Source organism: Mus caroli, chromosome 8, assembly GCF_900094665.2.
Source record: "Mus caroli chromosome 8, CAROLI_EIJ_v1.1, whole genome shotgun sequence".
In the NCBI taxonomy this organism is placed as follows: Eukaryota; Metazoa; Chordata; class Mammalia; order Rodentia; family Muridae; genus Mus; species Mus caroli.
Window position 1 is genome coordinate 79,883,911 of NC_034577.1, and position 18,354 is coordinate 79,902,264.

The following is an 18,354-nucleotide window of genomic DNA, read 5'->3' on the forward strand; positions in this document are numbered from 1 at the left end:
AGCTCTTCAGTGGAAAATGTGTGCACATCTCAGTGTCAGCCCATCTACTTACAAACCCCTCCATCCTTATGGAGTGAAGTTATATAGAACACTGTTTATATTATAGTTATACAATAGTTTTATTGAAACGAACTCTCTGACACTATAACTCCTTAATCTGGTGTCTTTTTTTTTTTTTTTTNTAGCCCTGGCTGTCCTGGAACTCACTTTGTAGACCAGGCTGGCCTCGAACTCAGAAATCCGCCTGCCTCTGCCTCCTGAGTGCTGGGATTAAAGGCATGTGCCACCACGCCCGGCTAATCTGGTGTCTGAAAACTAATAAAAATGTATATTGGGAACTGATCTATGAGATGTTTGGTCAACTCTACATAGTGCTCTCATGACAAGAGGGTATCAGAGTATTCAAATGCACTTTGATGGCAAGAAAGGCAGCACTGACTCATGGGGACTAGGTATCCCAAATCAAACTTGAATCAATATTCCTGTCTTGCTTAAAATAAAGTAACTCCTATTGCAAACGCATCACCTTTTATTGTCCTTAGCGGGGCTTTTGAAGGCTTGTGTTTCAGCATCGCCAGAGTCTTCCCTCTCGCGCTGCCAGCAGCCGCTGTCCTCCCCACTCTGACAGGCATCTGTTCTTTCTTTCTGCTTTCGAGTTTTCTGCAAGTCTGACATGAAGTCTATACTCTGCTTCAGGCTCTGAATTCTCTCCTAAAAATATTAAAAAATATTTATTGTATGACTGTCACCGAGCAATGCACCTCTGCCATGAGAGTCTGCAGTATTACAGAGGGAAGAAAAATAAGTGTTGAGTACATCAAAGGAACCAGTGATAACGTCCACTTAGTTCAGAAAAACAATCTCCAGTCTAGGAGGAGGCTTTACAACTATATATACTATAGCATGAAAAAGTTAACAGGTGACAAACTGTGATTTGGACTAAGAAATCATACAGGCTTATCTTTTGAAGGCTGAGAGTGACTGAGGACTTATCTGGAACATACTCTGGAATCGTATGGGGAATCACCGATGGTTAGCGTTTTGCTGTGTGAAAACAACACGCACTGGGGTAAAGTTGCTAGCACACTCTCTTTTTCTTAGTGCATAATGCTCTCACTAACCAGAAAAAAACAACAAACAACAAAAACAACTTAGTTCCTATGTTGTAAAGCAAATGCGTAATTTTCCACTGCAATAATGTGCTGTGAACATTCCATTTGTTGTGGGTTTGAGGCATCTGGGTATATTTTAAAGAGGACAGATTTGCTCCTGTAGACTGTTCTGCCTTTTAACTCTGAGAGTTCCCACCAGATAAACCAGAAGTACAATCTTCTGAGTTCTGCACTATAGCAACATGGGAAGCGCTGGAGAAATAACAGAGACTGGAAAGGAATAGGATTCTAATAACAACAACATAGTCCAGAAATGAATGATGCCCTAAGGCCAGAGAAATAATGCCTAACCCCCAGGCCTTTTCTCATGGACAAGTAGTACAGCCGGTGAGGGAAACCCTAGAGCATGACGCCTGCTGCTTTCACAGGGGTAAAACAGGGTCACATATAGTTCAGGGTGTCTCATCATGCAGCTGAAGATGACCCTGATCCTCCTGCCTTCCTTGCCCTCCTGTCTGATGCAGTACTGGGGATTGAACCTAAAGCTTAGGGCATGCTTTGCAAAGTACTGAGCCAATTGAGCTGTCTCTCTCCAGCCCCTTTGGCTTTTAAAGTAACTGAAAAACTACGTGTGATATATCAGACTATAAATCAATGAAGACACAATAGAGGCCAAGTACAAACTTGCTCCCTATCTTCCAGAGAGCAGCAGTGCTTGCAGTTAGCATTTCAACTCTCTTCTCAACATGGCATATTTTCAGCAAACTGAGTGCATACTCAGTATTTGATAAATAATTTGTCATTATATAGTCTTTAGGATGCTTTATAATAATTACAATATGTAACAGTCAACTAAAAACAAATGACAAGATATTTAGACTCTCAGATTCCCAAAAAACATTGCCAATAACCCTCTCAGAGCCTCTCATTTATTCCTCCCAGGCACATTCCTATAGTGGAGGATGAAAGATGCGTGCTGCCAAACTGTCTTCAGGAAGCCTTTATCAGTTTGTACTAGTATTTGACAGATTTTCTGAATCGGTGCCAAACTGAACAGTATCATTAAAACAGAAAATCCCTACTCATTATGCTTTTAAAAATGGCTATTTCACCGGGCATGGTGGCACATGCCTTTAATCCCAACACTCAGGAAGCAGAGGCAGGCGGATTTCTGAGTTCGAGGCCAGCCTGGTCTACAGAGTGAGTGAGTTCCAGGACAGGCAGGGCTACACAGAGAAACCCTGTCTCGAAAAACCAACCAACCAACCAACCAACCAAACAAAACAACCCCCCCCCCCAAAAAAAAACCCCAAAACAAAACAAAACAAAAAAAACCCAAAACGGCTATTTTACTCTATACTTCTAAACAGTGAATTGGCTATTTACTGTATACATCACTGAGGTCATATCTATCTGAGGATCCTTAGCACTTGATAAACAGCTACACTGACTTAGATCATAATATTCTCAGAGTAAGTTCTTAATTTCCATTCCACAATTTTGTAAAGCACCGAATATAATAAAAACATTTAGAGATATTGGTAAATATAGTGTGCCTAATACTAAAGTATATACAAGAAAAAATTTCTAAATTTAGAAATGTTACAGGAAAAAAAACCCTGAATTTTACTTTGAGAGCAATGGCTCTTCTTTTCTTTCTCTTCTCTTTTCTTTTCTTTTGGAACCATGCCTCCACATAAGCATGTTGTTTAATATAACCTTTCCAAGATAGTCTCACTAAATCCTGGCCTAAAGCCACCTTCTGTCTTAAGAGTCCTAACGCTTGATAGTGTTTTTCTCTGTAACAGACAACTTTGAGTTGAGCACCAACCCCACCTACAGGAGAACTAAGCAAGGTTGCCCAGCCTCTAAGTGACAGGAGCAGACACTCATTGGTCTGATTCCAAGGCTACCATACTACAAATACTGCTATGAGAACCAGAATATAGCATTCTACTCAGTATTTTCAGTGATCTTTCCTTTGCTTTCTGTTGCTATTTTAAGAGACAAGTACTTCACTGTGTAGCCCACATGGGCCTCAAACTCCTGATCCTCCTTCTATCTCCCAAGTGTTGAGATTATACTCCCATGCCCGGCTATCAATTCTTTCTTTATAAAAATAGCACATGTATTAAGAACTAATATTTGGGTGTAATGGAAAAAGTGACGACTGTTACCATTTTTCAATGAGTACTCACAAGATCTCTTTGAAAAGATACCATTCATGGAAAGGAGTGTAGACTCTAGTCTCTTTTGGGAGTCTACACTGCTAGACTAAGTAGTGTTAACTCACAAAGTCTAAATTTAAAGATTTATAAACCATTGTTGAACAGATCCCTTCCATTTAGAGTGGAAGTCAAAAGAGGGCTGCAACACAGAAGGATTACAGCTCCAAGACATCTTAAAAAAGCAAGACAAGGAGAGAGAAGAGAAAGGGGACAGGCTAATCCCTGCACCCAATAAACTTTATAAGATAGTGTTTTACTTGTTACGCTGATTATAGTATTCAAAGAAAATAGTGGCAAATCAGAACTGATTCAAAGAAAAGAAAAAAACCTAACAAACACCACTAGTTTTCCTTGAAAATTCATTACTCACTGTGTGGTGGCACTCACCTTTAATCCCAGCACTCAGGAGGCAGAGGCAGGCAGATCTCTGAGTTCAAAGCCATCCTAGTTTACATCCCAAGTTCCAGGACAGCCACATAGAGACCTGTCACTAAACAAACCCAACAAAACACATACTCTCTCTGCTCCACCTACCCCTTCCTATCTCATATGTATTATGGAGTGAATGAAGACGAATTGCACAGTGTACTTTTACAACAAGCAGGCTTCTTGTTCTATTCTAGCTTCCGGGAATCTTTCTAAAAGAAACAAAACATCTTACATTCTCCTTCACAAATTTTGCTAAACATAAGTGAGCGGGAAGTGGTGTTGTCTAAATATTAGGAATGCAAGGTTAATCATCAATTCAAATGACTTTCTCAGAGCCAAGCCTATAGACATCCTCTGTCTGCACACCGAAGCTTTCTGTCAACTGTAGAAATGGAATACAGGTGATTCAGAAAACCTAAGTGAATGCATGTGACAAAGTCTGCCATCCTTGAATTGCCCCAAGCCTGAGCTTACGCTTTTCATTCTGATTCCTTTCTCCTACCAGTCTCTGGAGCACACAGAAACTCCTTTCTTCTTGGTATAATCCTCCCCTATCTGGTTCCACTCTCTTCCCTATTTTTGTTCTTATCTGGAACTGGAAAAGTCATGCTACAAGTTACATTGGAGACTAAAATTAAAGTTCCCCTCCCTTTTTATGGGTAGACTCACACACTTTGTTGCCACAATTTGTGTGCAGCACAGTTTAAGCTCTCTCCTACAGAAGGATGACGGCTCACATAAAAGGATCACCCCATGCAACTCCAGCTGCCCTGGAACTCACTGTGCAGACCAGGCCAGCTTTGAACTCAAGAGATCTGCCTGCCTCTATCTCCCATCCAGTGGCTCACATTCTTTATTTTATTTTTTTATTTTTTTGGTTTTTCGAGACAGGGTTTCTCTGTGTAGCCCTGGCTGTCCTGGCACTCACTTTGTAGACCAGGCTGGCCTCAAACTCAGAAATCCGCCTGCCTCTGCCTCCCGAGTGCTGGGATTAAGGGCGTGCGCCACCACGCCCGGCTTCTTTATTTTGCATTATCAACCTTCAAGGAAGGAACTGCTCTTGTAGAGGCAGCTTTGAAAAATTGCAAATTAGTTCTCATTTGTGTATTTTGTTTCTTACTACTCTGAGCCACTAGGAAGTGCAGGGCTGATCAGGACACTAGATTCCATCACTAAGGGAAACTCAACTTTTCTCCTAAAAGAACTCATACTTCACCCACTTTTATTCTGAAAGTCAGGCTGCTGTTTCTCCCACAACAAAATAAGTCTGTCAAGAGCCTATGGGGAAATAATTAAAAGGAGAGGCTGGGGATGTAGCTCAGGTGTCAGAGTGTTTGCCTCACATGCACGAAGCCCCAGGTCTGAGTTCCAGCACTGAATAAAACTGGGAGTGGTGGTGTATGCCTAACCTCAGTCCTTAGGAGGTGAAGGCAGAAGGATCATCAGCCTTGGCTAAGTGGTTTACTCACAGCTAGCCTTGGCTACATAAAGCCTTGTCTTTAAAAACCAAAAGGAAGGCTGGTGACACTTGCTACCAAGGCTGACAATCTGAGTTTAATCCTCGGGATCCACATATCAGGAGAAAACAGACTCCCCACATTTTGTCCTGACTTCCACACTCATAGGGCGGCAGGCCGGTGAGCAGGTGTGCACATGTGCGCGCGCGCACACACACACACACACACACACACACACACACACACACACACAAATATATAAATACAAGTAGTAACTTTTGAAAAATAAATGACTATGTGAGCATCTACCTAGCTTTCTTGACATAAAAGTTCTCCTAATTTCTCACTACTTTAATATGGTTTGCCAACAAGGAACACATTAACTTTAGCAAACACAGTTTGATAGTATTCATTAGTTTGTGAGAGTTTCTTTACCTGACTGAGAATTTTCATCCCTGAGTGCAACAGCTTCTTTGCAGCTTTATAATAAATGGTCTCTGGCTTATTGTAAATCATTGCATTAGTACACATTAGCTTGAAGTTATCCTACAAAGGGAAGTAAGAGGAAAAAGGCATTAGAAACAAACTCTTTAGTCTTTCTCTAAATTCATATAGGCCCTGCAAAAACTTGGGAAAAAAACATAAACTAAAGGACAAAAGAAGACCATCTTTTTCTGTCACCATTTATTAAATAGCATCCAGTCAGTGGTCATACAGGCCTTTAATCTCAGTACTCGAGAGGCAGAGGCAGGTGGATCTCTGTGAGTTCTAGGCCAGCCTGGACTACAGAGTGAGTTCCAGGACAGCCAAGATTACAGAGAAACTCTGTATCAAAAAAATAAAAAATAAAAAAAATTTAAAATCATACACAAACAATTTGAAGAAAATATTTCTCTCAAATTAAATAATTCAAGCTCGGTAGAAATATTACCCTTAGTTTTTAAGATAATGTTGTTTCTATTTATGAATTAAATATTTCACTTCAAATTTTAATTAAAAACTGGGACCAGAGTTAAATTCTAACAATTTTTTTCCCTGCCAAACCCAAATAAACTGATAAAAATGTTAAAATATTTACACTAAAGTGTTTAGACACCACTATAAATTAAACATAATCTGCAGACATTATAAAACCATGTGAATATGAAATAAACTACATCTCCTCAAGGAGTGACAACACGTAACTGGAGTAGCCAAGTTATCAGAACTGCAGTGGGGCTTACACTTCAAATATGTGTATGTCCTAAGCAGAGCCCCACCCTTTGTCCTGGCAAGGCATCTGCACATCTGTAAGCACGTGTGATCATGCCACTGTCTTACTGTTAAAATGGGGGAATACCCTACAAAGAAATGACCCACAAACCTCCAAATCCCAAACAAAAGCACTCAGACCTCACTGGTTAGCAGTGACGGCACTTACAATAAAAATACATCAAGTTAAAACCAGATGGAAATAGATGTGAACATTTAGCTCTGGTGAAAACTTTTGCTAACCTCTAGACCTGTCAGAATCCTCTGTGAGCTAGAGGAGTGTAACAGGTAAGACATTAGACTGTTATGTACACTCAGTAAACTAACACTTGCTTATATCTGGCAACAGTGAGTTGATGAATTGGCAGGAGATCACCTTAATGATTCTATGTCTTGTCTGTTAAAGCAATTTATGGTGCTGGAGCATAAACCTAGGAACCAGCTATATCCCCAGCCAAGGTGGCTAAGATTCTTTAAATTTTAGCTGCTATGAAAGTTAGCATTATTGTACTTTGTGTAATGGCACTTGATCACTCAAAAAGTGGAATCTTTCTGCATAGTTTTCTGCCTGTGGAAAACTCCAGAAGGCTAAAATAACCCCTTAACTTAAACATACTCAGACGAGAAACTACTCGCTCCTGTGAACATGTGGTGATTTGAATAGGAATGGCCCCCAGAGACTCATGCTTGGCCCATAAGGAGTAGCACTATTAGGAGGTATGTCCTTGTTGGAGGAAGTGTGCCACTGTGGAGGTGGGCTTTGAGGTCTTACGTGCTCAAGTTAGGCCTAGTGTCACAATCTCCTCCTGCTATTTACAGATCAAGATGTGAGAACTCTCAGCTCCTTCTCCAGCTCTTTCACTTGGTGAAAATGTCAGGAAAAAATGTCCATTATTAAGAAAAATAATGGAATTAAAAGTTTTCCAAGTAAGTGGATTATTACCTACATCCACTGAAGAGAAATAAGAATTAGATGCTAATCTGCATAAATTTTAGTTGATTCACATGAGTGCATTACGTGTGTGTGCATGTGTGCATGTGTGTGTGTATAGGCCAGAGGTGGGTGTCTGTGTATGTCTCTTCCCTCGGCTTATGAGGTAGTCTCTCACTGTACCTGAAGCTCTGTAATTCAACTAGACTAGCTGGCCAACAAGCCTGTAAGATCTGCCTATCTTTGCACAGTCCCTTCCCACAGTGCTGAGATTATAGATTCCTGGCGTCAGGCCTGGCTTTATATAGGTGTTAGGGATTCAAACTCAAAAGGCCCCATTGCTTCTATAGCAAGTATTTAGGCCACTAGGCTTTCGTGGCAAGTGCCTTAGCCATCTCAAGGGCTCAGATTTGCAGATTACTAAACAAAATTTATTTATTTACTTATTTATTGAGGCAGGACCCCCACATAGTTCCGTCAGTCTTGGAACTCAATAAGTTGGCAGGCTGGACTTGAATTGACAGAGATCCATTTGCCAAGTGCCAAGATTAAAGATGTATACTACCATGTTCCACAACTAAATACATTTTTTTAAAAAAAAATCACCTTATTTATGTACCATGTGTGTACTCCACTATCCACTGTGGCACATGTGGAAGTCAGAGGACAATTCTGTAGAGTTGGTTCTCTGATTCATCATGTTAATCCTGGGAATCTGATACAAACTTGCAGATTTCTAACACAATTTTCTATTCTACATAGATTCTAAGAGTTTAACTTTCAGTTTAAACGCATTACATTTTAGTCTACTTCTTTAATAAAAACCTAACGAGCCAGACCAGGTGGCTCATTAATCCTAGTTCTTACAGGTGGAGGCAGGAGAATCAGAAGCTCAAGACCAGGCTGGGCTAAACAAGATCCTACCATTTCATACAACAAAATAAAATTACTAATTACAATTACCTTTAGTTCTTCTATGGACTGGTAGTCATTATTCTTGATCTTTTCTTTCATGGTACTAAAATCCATTGGGTGTTTAATAATCATGGAGTAGCCAGGAGCAATAAAATCCGTCACAGGAAATGAAAAGAAAGCACTTGGGTCTTTTCTGTGCAGACATATAAAAAGTAACATTATATTTTATTTCTACCACAACCTACTGCCACAACTACTGGCACAGAAGCAGAAGACAGACCATGTAAACTCTCATGTATAAATCTGCATATGCTTTTCACTGAAAAATTATAGAAATGATTTTCATTATATAATGACCAAATTATATAATAAGGGTCAGATACCTTAAACAGCAATACTCTTAGAGTAGCAGCCTTCTGTGAGTAATCTAGACAACTGTCTCAGCCTGGTTTACCTATGAATATAAACCCACAACCTTTCTGGGTCTATACCTAAGAGGTGTGCATTCCTAGTCCACATTACATATTTTCTCAACCAATAAATTAATATTTCTATTATGTACATGTGAAGTCCCTCCCCCACCCCAAGACAGTTTAAAAATTCCTATTGGACTGTGGTGGGAACTATGGCAGGACAAGGTTAGGACTAGATATGAGAACAGAGACAGGAACTGACAGAGGGTCTGGTTCTTTTGCTCTGCTCTCTTTCCCAAGGCCCTGACAGCCTGCTTGGGCTCAATCTGCAGCAGCATCCTCTGGCTGTCTATCTTTCCTTCCAGATAGGCAGCCAACTGGAGGCAGTGGCCTTAGGAAGTTAGCAATTTGTGACCCTCCTGTGCTTTTAGTCTTGTGCTGACTCTGGACCCTTAGCCTACAGGCCTGAGCCTCTCTTCTGTCTACCTTCTGCAAGTACTCAAAACTGACGAGGTCAGAGCTCACATGGGACAAATGTGGGAGGAAATCCCAACCTAATAAAAAGGGTGACTGAGATGTGCACACAGCGCCTCCAGGGCATTTAAGTCACCTCCTCATCCAAAGTATCTCATCACAGAGCAGGGCTTATGAATATAATGGAAAAAGGGGCACTGTTTCTCTAATAGAAACTGAACATCTTCGGGAGATAGATCTCTGAGTTCAAAGCCAGCCTGGTCTACAAAACAAGTTCCAGGATAGTTTGGGTTGCTACACAGGGCAACTCTGTCTGGAAAAAACAAAACAAAACAAAACACAACCCCCCAAAACCCTAAAGATCTGAGTTCAATTCTTAGGGTCAATATGGTTGAAGAAGAAAACTGCCTCCTAAAATTGTCCTTTGACATTTGCATGTGTGCTATAGCAAGTGCATGCATGTCCATGTGTGCACAGACACACAGACACAGACTCCTAGATGAGAAAAAGTCGTGCTTTCTATCATAAGTTCATTCTCAACTGTGGCTGTGTATTAGAAGAGGAGCTTTCAAAAATTAATTAGGATAGGCAAGGCTCACCCCAACCTCATTGTATCAAGGCCCTCTTAAGGAAGACGGGCACCAGGCACTGGTGTAGCCAAGGTTCAGTGTGGTATTGGGGTTTGAGTACATGGCAGTGGTATTTTTAATGCTGTCAGGATCATGCTCTACAGTCTAGCTTCTTAAACTATAGGGTGTGACTCAATATGGCATTGTATAACCTCGGGTGGAAAAGGGGTCAAGAAAAATTTGGCAATAGAGAAAGGTTTCTGAAGGTACAACCAAAAATTAACTCAAAATCAAACTTCTCTGAATCCAAGGTGTCTGTTAGCACTTCCTGTTGCGTGGCGCGGCTTCCCTGTAGGTTGGCCCTTGCACATATAGGCAATTCATGCCACATGATGTGACAAATGCTGTCTAAATTAATGCTCAGATTTAGGGGCATTTTATGTTACCAACTGCAGCATTTTTGTTTGTAATTATACAAGCAGGGTTTCCAATTCTTACTGAAGCAGTGGTTTAGTTACAGACTCTTACAGTGTCTTATCACCACTGCTCAGCAGGTGGTTGTCAGGTCAGAGGGTCTCTTTAGAATGTATTGTCTTAGAATGTATGATTTTAAAAACTGCTATTTGAATTGCTTTAAGTTTCATAAAGTGTTAAGATGAATTCTGGCTTGATGTTAGGGCTGAATTCACAACGATTTCTGGATTGTCCCCAAAAACTTCTTTTTGTGCACAGCAAAGCAATATCCTCAGCACTGGCAATTAAAAATTAAATTATGGGTCAGCTCTGAAAACCACTGAAAATGCTCTATGTCCTAATTACAGCCATCCAGCTAAGGCACAATTCATTTGTAAGAATACACACATCTGTCATTAGTATGAAAATTCACTTTAATCTTTAACAAATAGTAAAAATATATGCACACCAAAGAATGTTTTAAAATAAATTTCAAGCCAGGCCTGGCAGTGCACACCTTTCATCCCCGAATTCTGAAAGTAGAGGCAGAGGCAAGAGGATTAGAGTTCAAGGCCAGCTTGCTTTACAGTGACCTTGAGCGATGTAGACAGACCCTGTCTCAAAACCAAAGATAAACAAATAAAATAAATTCCACACTTCTTTGTATGTTTGATCTGTCTACCTATTTGACGTTCCATTTGAGGCTACATAAAATTTCTTGTGTGAAAAGAGATTATAAGTGGAAAAAAAGTAAGCCCAATTTTATAACCTCTAGTTTCAAGTTTGAACACGAGGAACTAATTTAGAAAGGAGAAACCTGCCGTTTCATAACGCCCTTCAAGTTGCCAGTTAAAACAGACCAAATGAAAGTATGTGTCACCCTCTTGGGACTGCTTTTGCTGCCAGGCAAGGTACTCATAATTTACGTTCACATCAAGTCTGTTTGGGTCCAGGCTACACACTCTGACTTTAGAAAACTAAGGCAGCACACTATGACTGACTTTAGATAACTAAGGCAGAGGTGTGGTTTGGATCCTCTTTTAATTACCACCTTACCTTTGCAATTGTCTCATGAGCTGATTCAAAGCTTCCTGAAGGGGTGTCTGTTCTACTTCTAAAGCAAACAGGAAACATGTGTCAAAAAAAAAGGGCATAATCTAGCACTTCAGTTTTCTATTTATACAACTCATCTATTTTTACTAAATACTTCTCTCAGGAGTGCAATTTATCACACCAGTGTTGAAGGCTGAGAACCAACTCAACACCAAAAGCTAACTTAGAGCTTTCATGCAGCAAGAGAAATAAGAGAACTTATAATAAACTCATTACAAGTCTTTAAGTTGTAACTCGAGCTAACGCTCAGTCCCTTTCTCTCCCCCCTCCTCCTCCTCCTCCTCTTCCTCCTCCTCCTCGTCCTCCTCACTCAGACAGACAGCTCAGAGTAATCCCAACCTTCTTGTTTGGCTAATGAGCTTGTGAGAGGCTTCTCAGGAGGTAAGTCTAATCTTATAGGGACATGACACTGGAGATCTCTGTCCACCTCATTCTCTGCACGGTCTCGATCCCGCTTCTTTTTATCCTCCTAAATAGAACAAAGGGAAGCAACTTAGAAATATTTCATAATCAACATCTTTAAATACATATAATTTTAGTTTCAAAGGAGAAAAAAATCACTGAAAAGAATAAATTCTAAATTAAGAAAACGTAATGTATTTTGCTGCCATCTACTGGATAAAGTGAACATGTTCATCAAGGAAAATAAGCATATTTCCTTATGACAGAAATAACTGACTAGAAAAATAACACTATTCACAAACACAATATTCTTCAAGCAAACCTAAAAGAGTCCCTTCTAGGGAAAACATAAAATATTAGTGAGCCAATAAATAGCAGAAAACCTGAACAAGGAGATATACCGTGTTAATTAAGTTAGTTGTCCCCACAGCCATCAAATTCCAAGTAACACCACTCAGAACTGTAAAGCCGTTCTCCACAAAATCTGAGAAACCAATTATACCTTTTTCCCTGAAGAGTGAATGACTAAAAACACAACAGTTTTGAAGAAGGTCACAGTGAGACAAGGAGCATGGAAAAGCATTTGCCCAACAGCAGAAAGGCTGGCAAAGGCCTCATCTCCAGTGCCACAGGCACAGAAACAAGCAAGGAAGCCAAAGCTACAAACGACAGTAAACCTTAACAGCACTAAACATCTTCATAGTGTGACCGTGAGACAGCGTGGACACAGGGACAGACAAGCAGAACAGACAGACAGACAATAAATCTAGAAACCAGTCACACACAGAAACTCCCAGTAAAGTAAATGTACAAAGCAAAACTCAGACCTTCAGATAAATAATTCCGAGATCCAGGAGTAGGAGTTTTTCCCTTAAATTTGACTTAAAGATGTATGTATGTATGTATGTATGTATGTATGTGCCTAGGTATGTGCATGGACACTACATGAATGCAGTGCACATGAAGGCCAGAAGAGGGCATCAAAAATCCTGGAACTGGAGTAACAAGCAGTTGTGAGCTGCATGCAATGAGGGCTGGGAACAGAGCACAGGTCCCTTTGAAGAACAAGTGCCTCTTAGCAGCTCTCCAGTCCAAATCTGAAATTTTATTTATAAACTCGGGTGCTGCAATAAAATCAGTAAAGCAAGCTAAACTACAGACTGGGATGAAGTATGCGAAACACAAACACTCATGAAAGGGAGACCAGGAGTAGATAAATGTTTACAAATCCATGTAAAGAGAAGACCCAAATGAAAAAGACATCACAGGGAGGATGTGAAACCTAGCACAGGCTCCCAAACTCAGGAGTTATAAGCTTCAAAACTAAAAGGCAGGGCTAGAGAGGTCCATCAGCAGTTAAGAGGACTGGCTGCTCTTCCCAGAGGACCTGGGCTTGATTCACAGAGTGGCTCACAACTCCAGAACCATAGGATCTAAGGCCTTCTTTTCACCTCTAATGGGCACTAGGCATTCAGTGGCATACGGATGTACACACAGGAAAACACCCATCCACATTAAAAAATAAAACAAAAATTTGAAAGATAAGTCTCTCTAATGGGCAAAATTTAAATGTATGAACAAGTTGCTATAAAAATGTGGAGAAATAAGACACTGATGCTTCTCAACCTTCCAGTGACCCCAGCACAGTTCCTCATACTGTGGTGACCCCAGCCACTGAAATTATTTCGTTGCTACTTCGTAACAGTAACTTTGCTGTTACTGCTAGGTGACCTCTGTGAAAGGGTCATTCTGAGACCACAGGCTGGGAACCAGGTGGCTGGTTGGTCAGGGACCCCAGAGTTACTGACCTAAAGGGACAAAGTAGAGCCTGAGAACAGACTGCCAAGCAGTGCCCACCAAAGCAATGCCCATGTGACCTGGAAACTTTTAAGATGTACATTCTTGAGCTCAGAAGATAAAGTTCAGTTCTCTCCTAAACAACACAAAAAAACTAAGACAGAGAATAAAAAAATTAGAGGGAAGACAGTGATCAGAGAGGTACTCTAGTCACTAAACACCTGTGTAAAGTGACGATGACACCAGGAGAGAGGCCATCCCAAAGTTCCAAGAAAGCAAATGCTGGTCACAGGCTAACTCAGGACACTGACCAGCAGCCAGAAAAGACATAAAGTCCACTGAATTGGTGCCTACATAGGGCAGCTTACAGCTGCTTGTAACTCCAGCTCTAAGGAATTTGACACCCCCTTCTGGGCCCCACAAGTACCTATATGCACTTGACCCCATGCCCTAAATTTTAAAATTCTGAGAGAAAATATCTTTCAACTTAAATTTCTATTCTGACGCAAACTCTGCATCTGTATGAGAAGTCTACCCAAGGGCAAGGATTTTTAAATATGAAAAGCATACCAAAATCTACCTGTTCAAAGTTTTTCTTAGGCTTCTCAGCCAGTGATGGTGGCACACATCCATAATCTCAGCAATAGGAAAACCAGAATGATGGACATACACTGAGTTCTAGGCCAGCTGCATACCTGATGCCCAAATGCCCACGAATATAATCAAGACGAGACTTGTCCAACTCATAGATAAAACAATTTACATGTTCACTTTCAAAACTCTCAGTTAAAACAAAGACTCATGCCTGTGTGCTTTTAGGAAATGAAAATACAAGCCAGCCGGACCCAAGACTGTGACTATTGCCATAGTCAAGCTAAAGGTCATAAAATTCTGGGCAAAAAGGAATAAATTTAAAACATTTCTTCCCCCCCCCCCCCAAAAAAAATAATTTAAGATATTTTAAAGAGACAATCTCTAAGGCTTGGCCACTCATCAATGACTGTATAAAGCAAAGAAAAATTCTAAAACTAAGTCTCAGAAAGGATGACTTTCAAAAAGTACTAACGCATTTTAGTAAGCACTTGAGGGCAGCTAACATTTTGGAAGGGCAAAATTCTAGGGCAATTACAGATATGGGTGGGCTCACCTTTGAGAAGAAAGTTAACCCGCACTATTCAACCTACCTGGCAAATCAAGACATTAGCTACTTACTCTTTTTCTAGTTAATGAAAACGGTTGTTTATTTTGCACTAAGCAGCACAGGTTGGCCTCAGTCTCCTGCGCGCTGAGATCACGGGCACGTGCCATCACGCCGCGCCAGCTCCATTTGGCATTAAAATAACTTATTTCAGAAGAACACTTGGGACACCTGTAGATCGCCTTCACTTCTGAAGAACAGCTATGTTTGACAAACCTCCCAGGCTTTCCGGTGAGTGACTTCTCACCCTTCCAAGACAATTATAAAAAAACAGCCTTTGAAGGAGTCACGGAAGACCAGGACTCGGCTGCTTACAGGATGTGTGGGGACAGCACGGGTGCTCGAGAGGACACTTGGGACAAGACTTGCTGAGCGCCCAGGTGACCCAGGCTTCTGGACTGTCTCACTCCTCCACAAAGCCAGACTTCCCAGACGTCTGGGTGTCGCACTGGAACAGGCTAAGGAGGCTGGGAGCTGGAGCCGGGGGCCATAAGCAACAAAGCCCCCTTTACCTTGACTCTTCTCCGTTTTCTCCCCTTCTCTTCCCCCGGAGCCTGCTTCTCGCCTTTCTTCCTCTTTTTCCGTTTTCTGTCCTTGTGTTTGTCATGGTCGCTTCTGTCTTCGAAGAGGCTGGAGTCGTGCCCGGAGCTGCCCGTGGAGAGCTCGGTAACCTCGCTCCCCCCGACTTTGAGGACCAGCTTCAGGGGCTTCTCCACGTACTCTGAAACAAGAGCAGGACGCGGGGCTGAGCCGGGGCCGGCCGCCCCACCTCCCCACGAACCCCCGCCGGGACCGGCAGGCCCGAGTCGAACGCCGCCCCGCCGGGGGCGATCTCCGCGGGTCGGGGCCTTGCGGGCAGGGGACGGCGCGGCTCCGCGGGCAGGCCGGCCGCTCCTCACCCTCGTAGAAGTGGCGGTCCGACTTGTGCTTCTTGTGCTTCTTGCCCATGTCCGACCGGGCCCCAGAGCCCGCCCCCCGCGCCAGGCCCAGGCCGTGCGGCGCCGCTTCCGGTCCGGGCCAGGCGAGCGGAGGGCGGGAGCGGGGCCCGCGAGAGCCCGCGCCGCGAGGCAGGGGGACGGCACGCGCCCGGCGGCGCGAGGTCCCTCACGAGAAAAAAAAAACACGCGCGGGATGCGGCCGAAGCGCGACACCAGTGGCGGGAGGGCGAGAGGCCGGCGAACCGGCGGGAGAGAGAGGCCGCCGAGCGGACGGGATGCGGGCTGCGGCGCGTGGCGGCCCCTGGCGGCCGGAGGCGGTGTTGCAGCCTGTGGTGGAGGGCGGGGCTGCGGCTGGGGGGCGGGCTCAGAGGCGGGGCCTGTCTCTATGACTTTCTTTTTCCATCCCTGACGCTCTTCCCTGCTTTCCTGAATCCTTTTAACTTTCCTTGGCTTTTGTTTCTTGTCTTTAGCAATATTATTGAACTCCATCTGTACAGGATCGGGCAGACCCAAGAATATGGGTTCTGCCAAGCCTAACGATCTTCGTTCGTTCTCCAGGTTCCACATGAAGGAGAGAATCGACTCCTGAAAGTTGTCCTCTAATGTTTACATTCATATATATTCTTGCACAAATAAATAAATACAGAAAAAAACCAAAACAAAACAAAAACAAAGGCTTGTTCATGATAGAATAAAGCCTCCAAGATGTTAACTAAATGAAACGCACCAAGTGTGCAGCAGTGTTGTTCAAAAGTGAGACCGGAAGTGAAGGAGTGGTCTGGATTCAAAGGCTGGAAACATAGTACTGCTTACTTTATTTCAGGTGACCAGGACGGTATAGGGGTGGATTCTCTTAGTCTTATGCTTTTCTTTGTGGTTTAAAAACAATTTATATGCTAAAGTAACTAGAAAGAAAAGAAAGCCAAGGGTCTAGAAATTATCTAGAACTTGCCTCCAAAAAGGTGATGAAGTTGCAGCTTTTGGCTCCCCAGGGAGGCACAGGCTGCCTGCTGTTTTGTCTGCTTCTCACCCCCATCAGTGCCCTTCCTGTTCTCTTATCTCTGGATGCCCAGCCTTTCTGGGCAGTGGCTCACTGACAATTTTACCCAGATGGGCCACGTTAAGATCTGCTTGTGCTGGGTGTGATGGTGCATGCATGCATGACTGTGCTGGCGTATCCCAGCCCTCAGGTTGAGGCAGGAGGACTGAATCCCAGACTAGCCAGGGCTACATAGTGACATGCTATCTAAAAATAGAGCTCACTGTTGCATGTGCAGAGATGTCTCGCTCTCTCTCTCTCTCTCTCTCCCTCTCCCTCTCCCTCTCCCCCTCTCTCTCTCTCTCTCTTGCTCTCTCTCTCTCTGTCTCTCTCTGTGTGTGTGACAACTTTACAAAAATAGCAAGAACAGGTAATATTCATATTCCCATTTTATAGAGGAGGAAATGGATGCCCAAAGAAATAAGATAGGGGTCAGATGTAGAATCAGTATTCAAATCCAGGCTTGAACTGGAGTCACAATCCTTTTCATTAGTTAGTACACACAGTGCAAAGTGTCTTTACTGCACTTTTAGCCTTCTAGTGGTCTATACGTTTTATAAAATCTCATTTTTTTCCTCAAGAAAGAATCTAACCGATCCTTTCTACTGTACTCAGAAGTGGACTTGAGAGTGGAGAGAAGATACAGGAGGTAGGAACACTTGCTGCTCTTCCAGAAGACCTGGGTTCAGTCCCCAGTACTTACCTCCATCCACCAGCTCACAGTCCTGTGATCCCAATCTCAGGGTATCTCCTGGCTCTCTAGGCACCTGTGTTCATATAGTGCACATAGATCCATGCAGTCATACGCACACACATAAATTAAAACAACAAACAAAAACCAACAACAAGTTGGACTCTTGGATGGCTTTTTCCTGGAAGGTTTGTATGTTTATCTTTGTGTGTGGTATGCTAGGTATGTAAACCCCTGTAGGGAACCTCGAAGTCAGCTCAAGACACTCCAAGACCAAATTCTCAGCACAAAGATTTAGTTGCTTCAGAGGTACAAAGGTCAAGGAATGAGAGACAAAGACCGGAGATAGAGGACACGGAGAAGGGGACAGGAACAAGGGAGAGGAGTAAGGGGTATTTGCCCTTGACAAAGGACTGCCTCTGGATACAAGGGAGACAGACAGTGCTTTTAGGTAAAAGAAGAAAACTGTGTGTTAAGATGAGGTGTTTAATTTTGATTGTGCATGTTAATTAGGTGAGCCAAAGGGGGCTTTTGACGGTTGTACTTCAATACTTTGATAGCTGGACCTTGGTAGGCAATCTCAGGAGGAGGAATTAGCCAAATAAGGGAATAAACCTTGGTGACTAGCTTTATATATTTAATCTAATGGTTTTGAGCAAGGTAGAGGGAATGGGGAGAAGGACAGGGCCTGTTAGAGCCATGCTTGCCTCACTCGAGCTGGCCAGAGTCCCTTCACTGTCACATTTTAGGTAGTGCCGAGCTACCCCTAGACCTGTAGCTTACCCTTGAATTCCAGTGTTGAGATGATAGGCTGATATTTTAGGACCCTGCCATTTGCAAGTGATAGGAAACCGAATTTGAGCTGGGCTTAAGGCTCTCATGTTTAATCCAGTACTTGGCAGGCAGGAGCAGGGGCAGGGGCAGGGGCAGGGGCAGGGGCAGGG

The 18,354-nt window shown here is 42.7% G+C and overlaps 1 protein-coding gene across 5 annotated transcripts in view; it reads right to left on the reverse strand.

Annotated features, from left to right (window-relative positions):
- Brd7 (bromodomain containing 7) overlaps positions 1-15,935 on the reverse strand; it is a 30,211-nt gene extending 14,276 nt beyond the window's left edge. For 2 of the 5 annotated variants that reach the window (XM_029480489.1, XM_021169605.2), the window contains exons 1-7: positions 15,642-15,934; positions 15,255-15,463; positions 11,685-11,814; positions 11,289-11,346; positions 8,372-8,516; positions 5,662-5,772; positions 527-711 (exon numbers count right to left, since the gene is read on the reverse strand). In XM_029480489.1, coding sequence (XP_029336349.1) covers positions 527-711; positions 5,662-5,772; positions 8,372-8,516; positions 11,289-11,346; positions 11,685-11,814; positions 15,255-15,463; positions 15,642-15,690 — 887 coding nt within the window. In that variant the 5' untranslated portion in view covers positions 15,691-15,934. Of the gene's footprint in view, positions 1-526; positions 712-5,661; positions 5,773-8,371; positions 8,517-11,288; positions 11,347-11,684; positions 11,815-15,254; positions 15,464-15,641 lie in introns of all 5 variants that reach the window. The other 3 variants (XM_021169607.2, XM_021169606.2, XM_021169604.2) reach the window with 3 other exon arrangements.
- Positions 15,936-18,354: the final 2,419 nt, after the last annotated feature.